Source organism: Hypanus sabinus, chromosome 2, assembly GCF_030144855.1.
Source record: "Hypanus sabinus isolate sHypSab1 chromosome 2, sHypSab1.hap1, whole genome shotgun sequence".
Taxonomy (NCBI): Eukaryota; Metazoa; Chordata; class Chondrichthyes; order Myliobatiformes; family Dasyatidae; genus Hypanus; species Hypanus sabinus.
Genome location: NC_082707.1, coordinates 207,128,388 through 207,143,632, shown reverse-complemented (window position 1 = coordinate 207,143,632; position 15,245 = coordinate 207,128,388). Strand labels below are relative to the sequence as shown.

Here is a 15,245-nt window from a genome sequence, read left to right as displayed (position 1 = left end):
GAGCACAAATAAATAAATAACTAAGCAATAAATATCAAGAACATAAGATGAAGAGACCTTGAAAGTGAGTCAATAGGTTATGGGAACAGTTTAGTGTTGTGGCAAGTGAAGTTGAGTGAAGTTATCCCATCTGGTTTAAGAGCCTGTTGGTTGTGAACAGCTAATTGAATAGCTGTTCCTGAACCTGATGGTATAATTCCTGAGTCTCCTGTACCTTTTTCCTGATGGTTACAGTGAGAAGAGAACACAGCCTGGAGGGCAGGGATTCTTGATGATGGATGTTGCTTTCCTGCAACAGCATTTCATGTAGATGCGCTCAATGGTGTGGAGTGCATTACCCATCCCACCATTAAGCACAAAGTGGACGTATGTTCTAATCAAAGACTGCAGCTGCCCAAGAACGTGACTTATTGCCATTTACTAAATATAATTAGCAGTGAGCAAAGAAATTGTTGGGCTTGTTGATATCTACATTCCATTACTGAATAATAATTTAAAGTAGAGAATATTCTTTAATATGTTTGTAAGATCATATGTTCATGAGATGATTTGTCATAAAGAAAAACTAAGTAATTTCGGAGACATTGGATACAGTGAATGTCCTTGTGCCATATTTTAGAGTGTAAACTTTTAGAATTTTACTATTTGATAGCCTAACAATTTTTGACACCAGTGATCAATTTAGTCTCAGCAGATTTGTAAAGATCCAAGATATCATCTCCAAATTACCGTTAATTGTTCTGGCAGATGAACTGCCACTGTAATTAGCTAACTGAGAAACAGAAAAATAGAAAATTGGTTAATAGTCTGTCCATACATCCCAAACATACTTGCAAGCATGTATATGATAAAGAGAAGGGAGAAGATGACAAGATGATGCAAGAAAGAAGTGATGGAGATAGGAAAATAACATAATCATGATATGTAATATCACCTCTACAAACAAAGAGTCTCTGTGCATAGAATTTAGGAATTGGAAAAGGTCAATAACTCTACTGGGTGTTTTTTATAGACCACCCAATAATAACAGGGACATTGAGGAGCAGATGGGGAGGCAGATTCAGGAAAGGAGTAATAATAACAGGGTTGTTATAGTGGGAGATTTTAATTTCCCAAATATTGATTGGCATCTCTCTAGAGTGAGGGGTTTAGATGGGGTGGAGTTTGTTAGGTGTGTTCAGGAAGGTTTCTTGACACAATATGGAGATAAGCCGACAAGAGGAGAGGATTTTCCTAATCTGGTATTGGGAAATGAACCTAATCAGGTGTCAGGTCTCTCAGTGGGAGAGCATTTTGGAGATAGTGATCACAATTCTGTCTCCTTTACTAGCATTGCAGAGGGATAGGAACAGACAAGTTAGGGAAATGTGTAATAGGAGTAAAGGGAAATATGAGGCTGTCATACAAGAACTTGGAAGCATAAATTGGAAACAGATATTCTCAGGGAAACGTACGGAAGAAGTGTGGCAAATGTTCAATGGATATTTGCGTGGGGTTCTGCGTGGGGTTCCAATGAGACGTGGAAAGGATGGTAGGGTACAGGAACTGTGGAGTATAAAGGCTGTAGTAAATCTGGTCAAGAATAAAAGAAGAGCTTACGAAAAGTTCAAAAAACTAGGTAGGGATAGAAATCTAGAAAATTATAAGGCTAGCAGGAAGGAGCTTAAGAATGAAATTAGGAGAGCCAGAAGGGACAATGAGATGGCCTTGGTGGACAGGATTAAAGAAAACTCCAAGGCATTCTCCGAGAATGTGAAGAGCAAGAAGATAAGTCGTGAGAGAATAGGACCAATCAAGTTTGACAGTGGAAAAGTGTGTATGGAACTGGAGGAGATGGCAGAGGTATTTAATGAATACTTTGCTTCAATATAGGATCTTGGCGATTGTAGGGATGACTTGCAGTGGACTGAAAAGCTTGAGCATGTAGATATTATGGAAAAGGATGTACTAGAGCTTTTGGAAAGCATCAGGTTGGATAAGTCACTGGGACTGGACGAGATGTACCACAGGCTACTGTGGAAAGTGAGGGAGGAGATTGCTGAGCCTCTGGCAATTATCTTTGCATCATCAAAGAGGACAGGAAAGGTTCCTGAGGATTGGAGGGTTGCAGATGTTGTTCCCTTATTCAAGAAAGGGAGTAGGGATAGCCCAGGTAATTACAGACCCGTGTGTCTTACTTCAGTGGTTGGTAAGTTGATGGAGAAAATCCTGAAAGGCAGGATTTATTAACATTTGGAGAGGCATAATTTGATTAGGAATAGTCAGAATGGCTTTGTCAAAGGCAGGTTGTGCCTTACGAGCCTGATTGAATTTGTTGTAGATGTGACTAAACACATTGATGAAGGAAGAGCAGTAGATGTAGTGTATATGGATTTCAGCAAGGCATTTGATAAGGTACCCCATGCAAGGCTTATTGAGAAAGTAAGGAGGCATGGGTTCCAAGGGGACGTTGCTTTGTGGTTGCAGAACTGACTTGTCCACAGAAGGCAAAGAGTTGTTGTAGGCAGGTCATATTCTGCATGGTGTGCCACAGTGATCTGTTCTGGGACCCCTACTCTTCGTGATTTTTATAAATGACCTGGATGAGTGGAGGGATGGATTAGTAAATTTGCTGATAAAACAAAAGTTGGGGGTATTGTGGATAGTGTGGAGGCCTGTCAGAAGTTACAGTGGGACATTGATAGGACGCAAAACTGGGCTTAGAAGTGGCAGATGGAGTTCAACCCAGATAAGTGTGAGGTGGTTCATTTTGGTAGGTCAAATATGATGGCAGAATGTAGCATTAATGGCGAGACTCTTGGCATCTGATCTTGGAGGATCAGAGGGATCCGAGTCCATAGGATGCTCAATGCTGCTACGCTGGTTGACATTGTGGTTAAGAACATAGAACATAGAATAGTACAGCACATTACAGGCCCTTCAGCCCACAATGTTGTGCCGACCTTCAACCCCTGGCTCCCATATAACCCCCCACCTTAAATTCCTCCATATACCTGTCTAGTAGTCTCTTAAACTTCACTAGTGTATCTGCCTCCACCACTGACTCAGGCAGTGGATTCCACGCACCAACCACTCACTGAGTGAAAAACCTTCCTCTAATATCCCCCTTGAACTTCCCTCCCCTTACCTTAAAGCCATGTCCTCTTGTACTGAGCAGTGGTGCCCTGGGGAAGAGGTGTTGGCTGTCCACTCTGTCTATTCCTCTTAATATCTTGTACACCTCTATCATGTCTCCTCTCATCCTCCTCTCCAAAGAGTAAAGCCCTAGCTCCCTTAATCTCTGATCATAATCCATACTCTCTAAACCAGACAGCATCCTGGTAAATCTCCTCTGTACCCATTCCAATGCTTCCACATCCTTCCTATAGTGAGGTGACCAGAATTGGACACAGTACACCAAGTGTGGCCTAACTAGAGTTTTATACAGCTGCATCATTACATCGCAACTCTTAAACTCTATTCCTTGACTTATGAAAGCTAACACCCCATAAGATTTCTTAACTACCCTATCTACCTGTGAGGCAACTTTCAGGGATCTGCGGACATGTACCCCCAGATCCCTCTGCTCCTCCACACTACCAAGTATCCTGCTATTTACTTTTTTCTGCCTTGGAGTTTGTCCTTCCAAAGTGTACCACCTCACACTTCTCTGGGTTGAACTCCATCTGCCACTTCTCATCCCACTTCTGCATCCTATCAATGTCTCTCTGCAATCTTCAACAATCCTGTACACTATCCACAACACCACCAACCTTTGTGTCGTCTGTAAACTTGCCAACCCACCCTTCTACCCCCACATCCGGGTCGTTAATAAAAATCACAAAAAGTAGAGGTCCCAGAACAGATCCTTGTGGGACACCACTAGTCACAACCCTCCAATCTGAATGTACTCCCTCCACCACGACCCTCTGCCTTCTGCAGGCAAGCCAATTCTGAATCCAACTGGCCAAACTTCCCTGGATCCCATGCCTTCTGACTTTCTGAATAAGCCTACCATGTGGAACCTTGTCAAATGCCTTACTAAAATCCATGTAGATCACATCCACTGCACTACCCTCATCTATATGCCTGGTCACCTCGTCAAAGAACTCTATCAGGCTTGTTAGGCACCATCTGCACTTCACAAAGCCATGCTGACTGTCCCTGATCAGACCATGATTCTCTAAATGCCCATAGATCCTATCTCTAAGAATCTTTTCCAACAGCTTTCCCACCACAGATATAATGCTCACTGGTCTATAATTACCTGGACTATCCCTACTACATTTTTTGAACAAGGGGACAACATTCATCTCCCTCCAATCTTCCGGTACCATTTCCGTGTACAACAAGGACATAAAGATCCTAGCCAGAGGTTCAGCAATTTCTTCCCTTGCCTCGTCGAGTAGCCTGGGAAATATTCCGTCAGGCCCCGGGGACTTATCCGTCCTAATGTATTTTAACAACTCCAACACCTCCTCTCCCTTAATATCAACATGCTCCAGAATATCAACGTCACTCATATTGTCTTCATCGTCATCAAGTTCCCGCTCATTGGTGAATACCGAAGAGAAGTATTCATTGAGGACCTCGCTCACTTCCACAGCCTCCAGGCACATCTTCCCTCTTTTATCTCTGATCGGTCCTACCTTCACTCCTACCATCCTTTTGTTCTTCACATAATTGACGAATGCCCTTGGGGTTTTCCTTTACCCTACTCACCAAGGCCTTCTCATGCCCCCTTCTTGCTCTTCTCAGCCCCTTCTTAAGCTCCTTTCTTGCTACCCTATATTCCTCAATAGACCCATCTGATCCTTGCTTCCTAAACCTCGTGTATGCTGCCTTCTTCCACCAGACTAGACTTTCCACCTCATTTGTCACCCATGGTTCCTTCACCCTACCATTCTTTATCTTCCTCACTGGAACAAATTTATCATTGGCCTTCATCAATCGTGGGATTGAGCTTAAGAGCTGAGAGGTAATGTTGCAGCTATATAGGATCCTGGTCAGACCCCACTTGGAGTACTGTGTTCAGTTCTGGTCACATCACTACAGGAAGGATATGGAAACCATAGAAAGGGTGCAGAGAAGATTTTCAAGGATGTTGCCTGGATTGGGGAACCTATTATGAGAATAGGTTGAGTGAACTTGGCCTTTTCTCCTTGGAGCGACAGAGGATGAGAGGTGACCTGATAGAGGTGTACAAGATGATGAGAGGCATTGACCATGTGGATAGTCAAAGGCTTTTTCCTAGGGCTGAAATGGCTAGCACAAGAGGGCATAGATTTAAGATGCTTGGTACAGAGGAGATGTCAGGGGTAGGTTTTTTACACAGAGAATGGTTAGTGCATGGAATGAGCTGCCGGCGGCGGCAGTGGAGGTGGAAACAATAGGGTCTTTTAAGGGACTCCTGGATGGATACATGGTGCTTAGAAAAATAGAGGGCTATGTGTAAGCCTAGGTAGTTCTAAGGTAAGGACATATTCGGCACAGCTTTGTGGGCCGAAGGGCTTGTATTGTGCTGTAGGTTTTCTATGTTTCTATGGTTCTAACACACGCAGCTTATGGCAAAGTCTGCACACCATCGCAGACTTCAAAGCTAAGTGCAGTGGTGCTGCCAACATCGCTGCCTTTCTCCTAGATGATCTAAATCTTTTTTGTGCTCAGTTTGATGTCACCAGTACTGAACCTCCGAGGAGGACACGCCAAAGCGACCTGCTCCTTGGTTATCTCTGAGACTGAAGTACACAGGTGTTTCCAATGATTGGACAGCCACAAGGCTGCAGGACCAGATGGCATCCCAGGGCGGATACTCAGACTGTGCAGTACAACTTGCAGTTGTGTTTACAGACCTTTTAATCTCTCCTTACCCAACTGTAGAGAGCCCACCTGCTTCAAAACATCCTCTGTTGTCCTTATACCTAAAAACTCCAAGGTATCATGCCTGAATGACTGGCAGCCTGTTGCACTCATCTCAATAATTCGCAAATATTTTGAGAGGCTGGTCAAAGATTACAAACACAAAGTACACTGCAGATGCTGGGGTCAAAGCAACATGCACAACAAGCTGGAGAAACTCAGCAGGTTGGGCAGTATCCGTGGAAGCAAGCAGTCAATGTTACAGGCTGAGACCCTTCGTCACGACTGAAGAGGGAGGGGGCATGGACTTAGTCGTGGGGTCCTATTGAAAGTGGCGGAAATTGTGGAGTTGGCGATGAACAGATCGAGTGCAGGTAGAAGGCCCGGGGGCGGGGGTGGGTGTCCAGGAGGAGGAGAAGGGTTGAAGACGGGAGAAGGGGTCATCAATAGAGGGAGGGGAATCCTCGTTGAAGTAGTAGGCTCAGAGACATAGGTGATGGAAGAAGAGTTCAGTGTCATGGCGGGCACAGAACTCACTGAGGGGTGGACGGAGGGGGACAGAACATTCTGCCTCAGAGAGAGGAAGTTCAGAGGGGATGGTGAAGACACGACAAGGATTGGGGCTGGGGTCAGAGGATGGTAAAGAATGGGAGGTCTCAGGAGGGAGATAGGGAGTTGGGATGTTCAGGGAGACTGGGGTGCGGGAGGATGAAGGAGAACGTTCTGTCCTTAGCGAGGGCCTCTTCCCACCCTGCCAAATGCAACAAAGCTATTCCCTATTCCCAGTTCCTCTGTCTCCGCCGCATCTGCTCCCAGGATGAGGCTTTCCGTTCCAGGACATCTCAAATGTCCTCTTTCTTTAAGGATCATTGTTCCCTTCTGCCATCATCAATGATGCCCTCATCTGCATCTCCTCCATTTCCCACACTTTGGCCCTCACCCCATCCTCCCGTCACCACAACAGGGACCGAGTTCCCCTTGTCTTCACCTACCACCCCACCAGCCTCCAGATCCAGCACATTATCCTTCGCAACTTCCACCACCTTCACCAGGACCCCACCACTAAGCACACCTTTCCCTCTCTACCCCTCTCCACTTTCTGAAGGGATCGTTCCCTCCGCGACTCTCTGGTCCACATGTTCCTCCCCACAGATCTCCCACTTGGCACTTATCCCTGCATGCATAAGTGCTACACCTGTCCCTGCACCTTCTCTCTTACCACCATTCAGGGCCCCAAACATGTGAGGCAACACTTCACTTGTGAGTTTGTTGGGGTAATCTATTGTATCCAGTGCTCCCAGAATGGCCTCCTCTATATAGGTAAGACCCGATGCAAATTGGGGAACCGCTTTGTCGAGCACCTCCGCTCCGTCCGCCACAACAGGCAGGATCTCCCGGTTGCCAACCATTTCAACTCTGCGATATGTCCATAGATGGCCTCCTCTACTGCCATGATGAGGCCAAACTCAGGTTGGCGGAGCAACACCTCATATGCTGTCTGGGTAGTTTCCAGCCCCTTGGTATGAACATCGAATTCTCCAACTTACGGTAATTTCCTCCCTCTCCCTTCCACCATCCTAGTTTGACTCTGCCTCTTCCTCCAGCTGCCTATCACCTCCATCATGGTTCCGCCTTCTTCTACTTCCCATAGTGCTTTCCCCTTACATTCCTTCTTCACCTTTCCTGCCTATCCCCTCCCTGCTTCTCCTCCCCCACCCCTTGATCTTTCCCCTTACTGGCTGTTCACTTGGCACCTACCAGCCTTCTCTTTCACACCCTCCCTCCACCTTTATAGGGCCTCTCTTCAGTCCTGACGAAGGGTCTCCGCCCAAACCATTGACTGCTCATTTCCACGGATGCTGCCCGACCTGCTGAGTTCCTCCAGCGTGTTGTGCGTGTTGGTCAAGAATTACATCTGCAGCTTGCTACCATCCACGCTGGACCCCTTACAATTCACCTACTGACACAACTGATTGACAGATGGTGCAATAGACACTGTCCTTACATATCAGGAAAGGAAGGATGCTAGTGTGAGCATGCTGTTCTTGGTCTAAGGTCAGCATTCAACACCATAATTCCCTCCAGGCTTGTCAAGAAGCTTGGCCTTCACCCTGCCTTTTTCAGCTGAATCCTGGACTTTCCTATCAGATCACCGGCTGGTGGTAAGGGAGGGCTCCGTCACCTTCCTGACTGGCTGCATCACTGCCTGGTATGGGAACTGTACTTACCTCAATCGCAGGACAGCCCTGCACATCTGTAGATGTGAACTTCCCACTATTCAGGACATTTACAGAGACAGTTGCATCAAAAGGGGCTGAAGGATCATCGGGGACCCAAGTCACCACAATCACAAACTGTTCCAGCTGCTACCATCCAGGAAACAGTATGGCAGTACTAAAGCCAGGACCAACAGGCTCCGTGACAGCTCCTTTCACCAGGCCACCAGACTGATTTATTCACGCTGATACAATTGTATTTCTATGCTATATTGACTCCTGTTGTACATGACATTTATTACAAATTACTATAAATTGTACATTGCATATTTAGACAGAGATGTAATGTAAAGATTTTTTCTCTTCATATATGTGAAGAATGTAAGAACTAAGTCAATTCAATTCAACCTGGTATTGGCTGAAGAAATTTCAGTTGCACAATGGAATGAATGGAGATTTGTTTGGTTGTAAATTGCAGAGAGGAGTAGAGGTAAAGAGTGGCGGGATGAAAATACATCTCTACCAAGGGAGGTGTAAGGCACTCCTTCCCTCCGCTAGCTTGTAGGTAATCTTTGGATGAGGTGTAGAATCTGCTTAGCCCCCCATTCATGGTCACGAGAAGGCATGGGAGCAGGTGGTGAATGGTCGTATGAGTATCTAGTGCATATCACATGTCCTGGTTATGGGACCACTGATGCCAGGCAGACAATCTCTGAAGAGTATTGATAATGGTTAGGGTCACCCATCTTGTAAAGACACTGCCCAGAAGAGGGTAATGGCAAATCACTTCTGTCGAAAAATTTGCCAAGTACAATCATGGCCATGGACAGACACAAAATGAACGAAGGAGAGGTTATGTCAAAATGTAGGTTTTGACAGATTTGCTGCATTGCATTTCCTGTCACAAAATGCTTACTGTTATTTACTAATGTTAGGTAGTTGATGTAGAATTTAATAAACCAAAAAGTTAGCGGAATATTTTCAGTCAATAGATATATAATTAAACAAATTGAATCTGTTGTAAGGTCTTTCTGAAGTATTTTTGGTGAGTGCTCAGTTCATTTATTGCTGGATTGTAATATTCCTCAAATGGATGAAAGTTTTGTGCATTTTTTCCACTCAGGTCATTAAGCTGCTAGGCTCCAGTGTTCATGTAGTTCACAAAGAATTAATTGCACTTTTGCAAGATGAATCATTAGAGGTAAGGTAAATAATTTATCACCAGTCTTCCTTTAGAAATTAATTCCTGTTTTTGCAGAATTTTGGCTTTTAAATAAAAGTCTTCAAAATCAGCTTTCTAAGAATATCCAGTTTTCTACCGATTCTATGAACACCTTTTCTGATTTATAGACTCATTAATTTGTGCCTCTCATTACACAAACACATTTGCCACTCATTACAATTTCCATGCAATACAATGATTTTTGTTTAGTGCTATGGATTTTTCATCTCTGCCTACTTTTCCTTAATTGTATTACATAATGCGAAGGCTTGTTTCATATGTAACACAGATCAAAGGAGAAATTAAGACATTTCATTTTAAAATGTATTTTGCAATCCAAAATTTTCAAAATGCTTTAGAAGCAATGTTTTTTCAAGGTATAGTCACTGTTCTGCTACAGATGCAACAGACCTGTCTGCTGGAAGCCAAGTGTCTCTGATCTGTTCAGCAGAGCACTCATCTTGCACTCACAGAGCAGGTAGACATTTAAGGATGAGCAGTGAGTGCTTTCAATTATTACCCCATCTAAGTCCAGAATTAACTCCTGTAATTGTAGGACAGGGGTAACGGAGCACTGCAGAAAATAAACTCCAATCTGCTCATTGTACATGTCACCAGTAAAAATTAAGTATTGGCTTCACCAGCAAAGATGGAGAAAATGAGGAGAGACAAGTCAAGCGTGGGCTACAGCTTATGTCATAAGCACAACTGCAGCACAAAACTGACTCACGATCAGGTTTAATATCACTCCCAGATGCCATGAAATTTGCTGTTTTGCAACAGCAGTACAGTGAAATACATAATAAAAACTATAAATATTTTTAAAATTAAATTAATAAGTAGTGCATGGAGACATTGTCCATTCAGAAATCTGATGCTGGAGAGGAAGAAGTTGTTCCTAAAACATGGAGCTGGTTGAATTTACAACTTCCTGCAGCATTTTCAGTGACCCCTCCATGCCAGATAGTGATGCAACCAACTAGAGTAGTTTGACAGTTATGCTAGCGGCGGAGTTTGCAGGTTATATGTAGAGACTAGGAAGTGATTAAGAAAGAAAAGAATGAAGAAAAAGCTGTATTTGTTTTACAAAAGCATGACCCACTAATGCTCTCCACGGTTCATCTTCCGAAATTTGCAAGAGTCTTTGTTATCTGCAAAGACTGAGATGAGAGGCTATACTTTCCCTAAAGGAAAACGACCTGAAAGGAGCTGGGCACACATGACCAGAACTGTACCTCCTGCCAATTCCACACAAACATTAACAGCTGGTTATGCAGCTGGCCACTGTCTACCTATCATGATGAATCAATTATTGAGTCTCTTACCTTTGGCTTCCAACAGTAAATATCAGGTGAACCAGGCTTCCACTAGAATGTACAATGCAACATGAGATTGCAAGCAGAACTGATTGGAAATAAGGGAAGGTGCTGGATCCCAAGAGAGGGGATTTGTAGAATGCATATGAGATGGCTTTTTTAGAGCAGTTTGTGGCTGAGCCCACTAGGGAAAAGGTAATTCTTGACTGGGTGTGTAATAAACCAAATTTTATTAGAGAGCTTAATGTAAAGGAACCCTTGGGATGCAGTGATCATAATATGATATAATTCATTCTGCAGTTTGAGAGGGAGAAGATAAAGTCAAATGTATTAGTATTAGGGTGGAGTAAAGGGAATTAAGGAGACATGAGAGAGGAGCCAAGATTGATGGGAAATGGACACGGTCACACATGGATGATGTCTGAACAGCAATGGCTGGAGTTTCTGGGGGTAATTTGGAAGGTGCAGGATAGATACATCAAAGAGAGGTGAGAGTCATATTGGACCACTGAAAAATGATGCTGGAGAGGTAGTATTGGGGGTCAAAGAAATGACAGACTAACCTAATAAGTATTTTATGTTTGTTTCTCTGTGGGATACACTAGCAATATGCTAGAAATTTGAGAAAGTCAGGGGACAGAAGTGTCTGTAGTTGCTATTGCAAAGGAGAAGTTGCTTGGGAAGTAACAATCTGAAGGAAGGTAAGACCAGATGGACCACATGCAAGGGGTCTGAAAGAGTTAACAGGAGAGATTACGGAAGCTTGGTAATGGTCTGTCAAGAATCACTAGGTTCTGGAATGGTTCCGAAGGACTGGAAAATTGAAAATGTCACTCCGCTCATTAAGAAAGGAAATTATTGGCCAGTTAGCCTGACTTCTGTAGTTGGGAGGACGTTGGAGGCCATTATTAAGGGTGAGGTTTTGGGGTACTTGGAGGCGCATGATAAAACAGGCCAAAGTCAACATAAGGGAAAACTTAAAACTTAAGGGAAAATCTTGCCTGACAATATCTTTGAAGATTTTTTTTTATTAAGTGCAATTGTGAACAATAGCCAGATCAGAAATGCTGATCAAGTCAACTAGTTCCCAAAGAGAACTCTGATAGGCCAATCAGATGGTTCACTGCTGCTCAGCAATAGAACACAAAAAATTCATAAGTACAATTCAGATTCAGGTTCAGATTCGGATTCAGTTTATTGTCACTTTAGAAACCACAAGTGCAATGCAGTTAAAAAATGAGACAACGTTCCTCCAGAATGATATCACAAAAGCATATGACAAAACAGACTACACTAGAAAATCCACATAACGTTTGGCAATCCCCAATCCAGAGTCCACAGAGGCTGCTGCATATTAATATCGCAGTACCGTCTTAGCGTGTTCCCCGGAAAGGAGCTCCAAATCCACCAGACAAACAAGACCAAAAACTAAAGTTATAAGACCTGCACAAAACCACATAGTTACAACATATAGTTACAACAGTGCAAACAATAGCATAAGTGATAAAAAACAATTAAGAAACATTTAAAAATAGTAGAATTACTGGAGTCATGATGATCATGATGAAGTCTGCTGGAGAGAGACATTTGTACACATTCTGTCCTCCATGATTCAAAGAGATTGAAGGATAAGGTTGGAGGGTGACTAAACGTGACAGGAGCACTTGGAACAGGCAGGATAGACAAAGGAGTGTCAGTATATACTGTATATTTGGATTTTCAGAACATCGTTAACAAGGTGCCACACATGAGGTTGCTGTACATAATAAGAGCTCATGGGATTACAGGGAAGATACTAGCATGGATAGAAAATTGGCTGATTGTCAGGAGGCAGAGTGGGAGTATTCTGGTTTTCTGCCAGTGACAAGTGGTGTTCCACAGGGATTGGTATTGGAACTGCTTTTCACGTTACATGTCATTGATTTAAGTGATGGAATTGATGCCTTTGTAACCAAGTTTGCAGATAATACAAAGATAGGTAGAGGGGCAAGTAGTTTTGAGGAGGCAGCGAGTCTGAAGAGGGGCTTTGACAGATTGGGAGAATGGGCAAAAAATGGCAGATGAAATATAGTGTAGGGACATGTTGGTAATGAACTTTGGTAGAAGGAATAAAAGCATAGACTATTTTCTAAACTGGGAAAAAATTCAAAGATCAGAAATGCAAAGGGACTTGGGTGTCCTAATGCAGGATTTCCTAAAGGTTAATTTGAAGATTGTGTCAATCATAAGGAAGGAAAATACAATGTTAATATTCATTTTGAGAGAGCTAGAATATTTGAGTAAGGATGTGATACTGAGCTTTATGAGGCATTGCATGGCGTATTGTGAGCAGCATCGGGCTCCTTATCAAAGAAAAGATGTGCTGGTATTGGAGAGAGTTCGGAGGAGGTTCATGGGAATGAAAGGGTTAAAATATGAAGAGTGTTTCTTGGCTCTGGGTCTGTAATCACTAGAGTTTAGAAGATTGAAGAGGAATCTCAAATCCAGGCTGGAGGTTCACAACCTCAGAACAGAGAGATGTCCACTTTGAAAAGAGAGGAATTTCTTTAACCAGAGATTGGTGAATCTCTGTGAAATTCATTGCCGTGGATAGCTTTGAAGGCCAAGTCATTGAATATATTTAAAGCAGGAGTTGTTACGTTCCTGATCAGTTAGGGCATCAAAGGTTTCATGGAGAAGGCAGGTGAATGGGTTTGGGAGGGATAATAAATCAGCCATGATGGAATGGCAGAGCAGGTTTGATGGGATGAGTAGTCTAATTCTACTCCGATGTCTTATGTTCTTTTACCAAGTCTCCTCAAATTCCTAATGAAATATAGCCACTCTTGTGTCTTCTTTGTAAGAAAAAAAGTTGCATCAAAAGTTGGCCCCAGGATACGTAGATCTTCAGAGATGTTGACACCCAGGAAATTGAAACTGTTCACCATTTCCATTGCTGATCCCTTGAAGAAGACTCATGCGTGTTCCCCCAACTTCCTCTTCCCAAAGTCCACAATCAATTCTTCGGTCACTTCAGACATTTAAGTCATTTAGAGAGCAATGAAAACATTCTTAATAGCAACACACACAAAATGCTGGTAGAACGCAGCAGGCCAGGCAGCATCTATAGGGAGAAGTGCTGTCAAAATTTCGGGCCGAGACCCTTCGTCAGGACTAACTGAAAGGAAAGATAGTAAGAGATTTGAAAGTAGGAAGGAGAGGGGAAAATGCGAAATGATAGGAGAAGACCGGAGGGGGTGGGGTGAAGCTAAGAGCCAGAAAAGTGATTAGCAAAAGGGATACAGAGCTAGAGAAGGGAAAGGATTATGGGACAGGAGGCCTAGGGAGAAAGAAATGGGGAGGGGAGCACTAGAGGGAGATGGAGAACAGGCAAAGGGATGGGCAGAGAGAGAAAGGAAAAAGGGAGGGGGAATAAAAAACTAAATATATCAGGGATGGGGTAAGAAGGGGAGGAGGGGCATAACGGAAGTTAGAGAAGTCAATGTTCATGCCATCCGGTTGGATGCTAACCAGCTGGTATATAAGGTGTTGCTGCTCCAACCTGAGCGTGGCTTTACCTTGATAGCAGAGGAGGCCATGGATAGACATATCAGAATAGGAATAGGACATGGAATTAAAATGTGTGGCCACTGGGAGATCCTGCTTTCTCTGGTGGACAGAGCGCAGCTGTTCAGCGAAACGGTCTCCCAGTCTATGTCGAGTCTCACCAATATATAAAAGGCCACACCGGGAGCACCGGATACAGTATACCACACCAGCCGACTCACAGATGAAGTGTCGCCTCACCTGGAAGGACTGTCTGGGGCCCTGAATGGTGGTGAGGGAGGAAGTGTAAGGACAGATGTAGCACTTGTTCAGCTTGCAAAGATAAGTGACAGGAGGGAGATCGGTGGGAAGGGATGGGGGGGGGAAATGAATGGACAAGGGAGTCGCGTAGGGAGCAATCCCTGCGGGAAGCAGAAAGGTGGGGGAGGGAAAGATGTGCTTGGTAGTGGGATCCCGTTGGAGGTGGCTGAAATTACGGAGAATTATACATTGGATCCAGAGGCTGGTGGGGTGGTAGGTGAGGACAAGGAGAGGATGTAACCAGGAAGTTAGACAAGGGAGATCCAGTGGATGTAGTGTACCTCGATTTTCAGAAGGCATTTGATAAGGTCCCACATAGGAGATTGGTGGGTAAAATCAGAGCTCATGGCATTGGGGGGAAGATATTGACATGGATAGAAAACTGGTTGGCAGATAGAAAGCAAAGGGTAACGGTGAATGGACGTTTCTCAGAATGGCAGGTCGTGACTAGTGGGGTGCCACAGGGCTCAGAATTGGGACCACAGCTGTTTAAGATTTACATAAATGATTTAGATGAAGGCATTGAGAATAACATCAGCACGTTTGCTGATGATAATAAGCTGGGTGGCAGTGTGACATGTGATGAGGATGTTAGGAGAATTCAGGGTGACTTGGATAGGCTGGGTGAGTGGGCAGATACTTGGCAGATGATGTTTAATGTGAATAAGTATGAGGTTATCCACTTTGGGAGTAAGAACAGGAAGGCAGATTATTATCTGAACGGTGTAGAGTTAGGTAAGGGAGAAATACAAAGAGATCTAGGAGTGCTTGTTCATCAGTCACTGAAGGTGAATGAGTAAGTGCAAT

The 15,245-nt window shown here is 43.8% G+C and overlaps 1 protein-coding gene across 3 annotated transcripts in view; it reads left to right on the top strand.

Annotated features, from left to right (window-relative positions):
- The window catches only part of ppp4r4 (protein phosphatase 4, regulatory subunit 4), a 231,166-nt gene that overhangs the window by 163,015 nt on the left and 52,906 nt on the right, over positions 1–15,245 (top strand). For 2 of the 3 annotated variants that reach the window (XM_059962616.1, XM_059962606.1), the window contains exon 12: positions 9,178–9,255. The exons of the other annotated variant lie outside the window; for it this stretch is intronic. In XM_059962616.1, the coding sequence (XP_059818599.1) occupies positions 9,178–9,255 (78 nt within the window). The remainder of the gene's footprint in view (positions 1–9,177; positions 9,256–15,245) is intronic. 3 annotated transcript variants of the gene reach the window in all.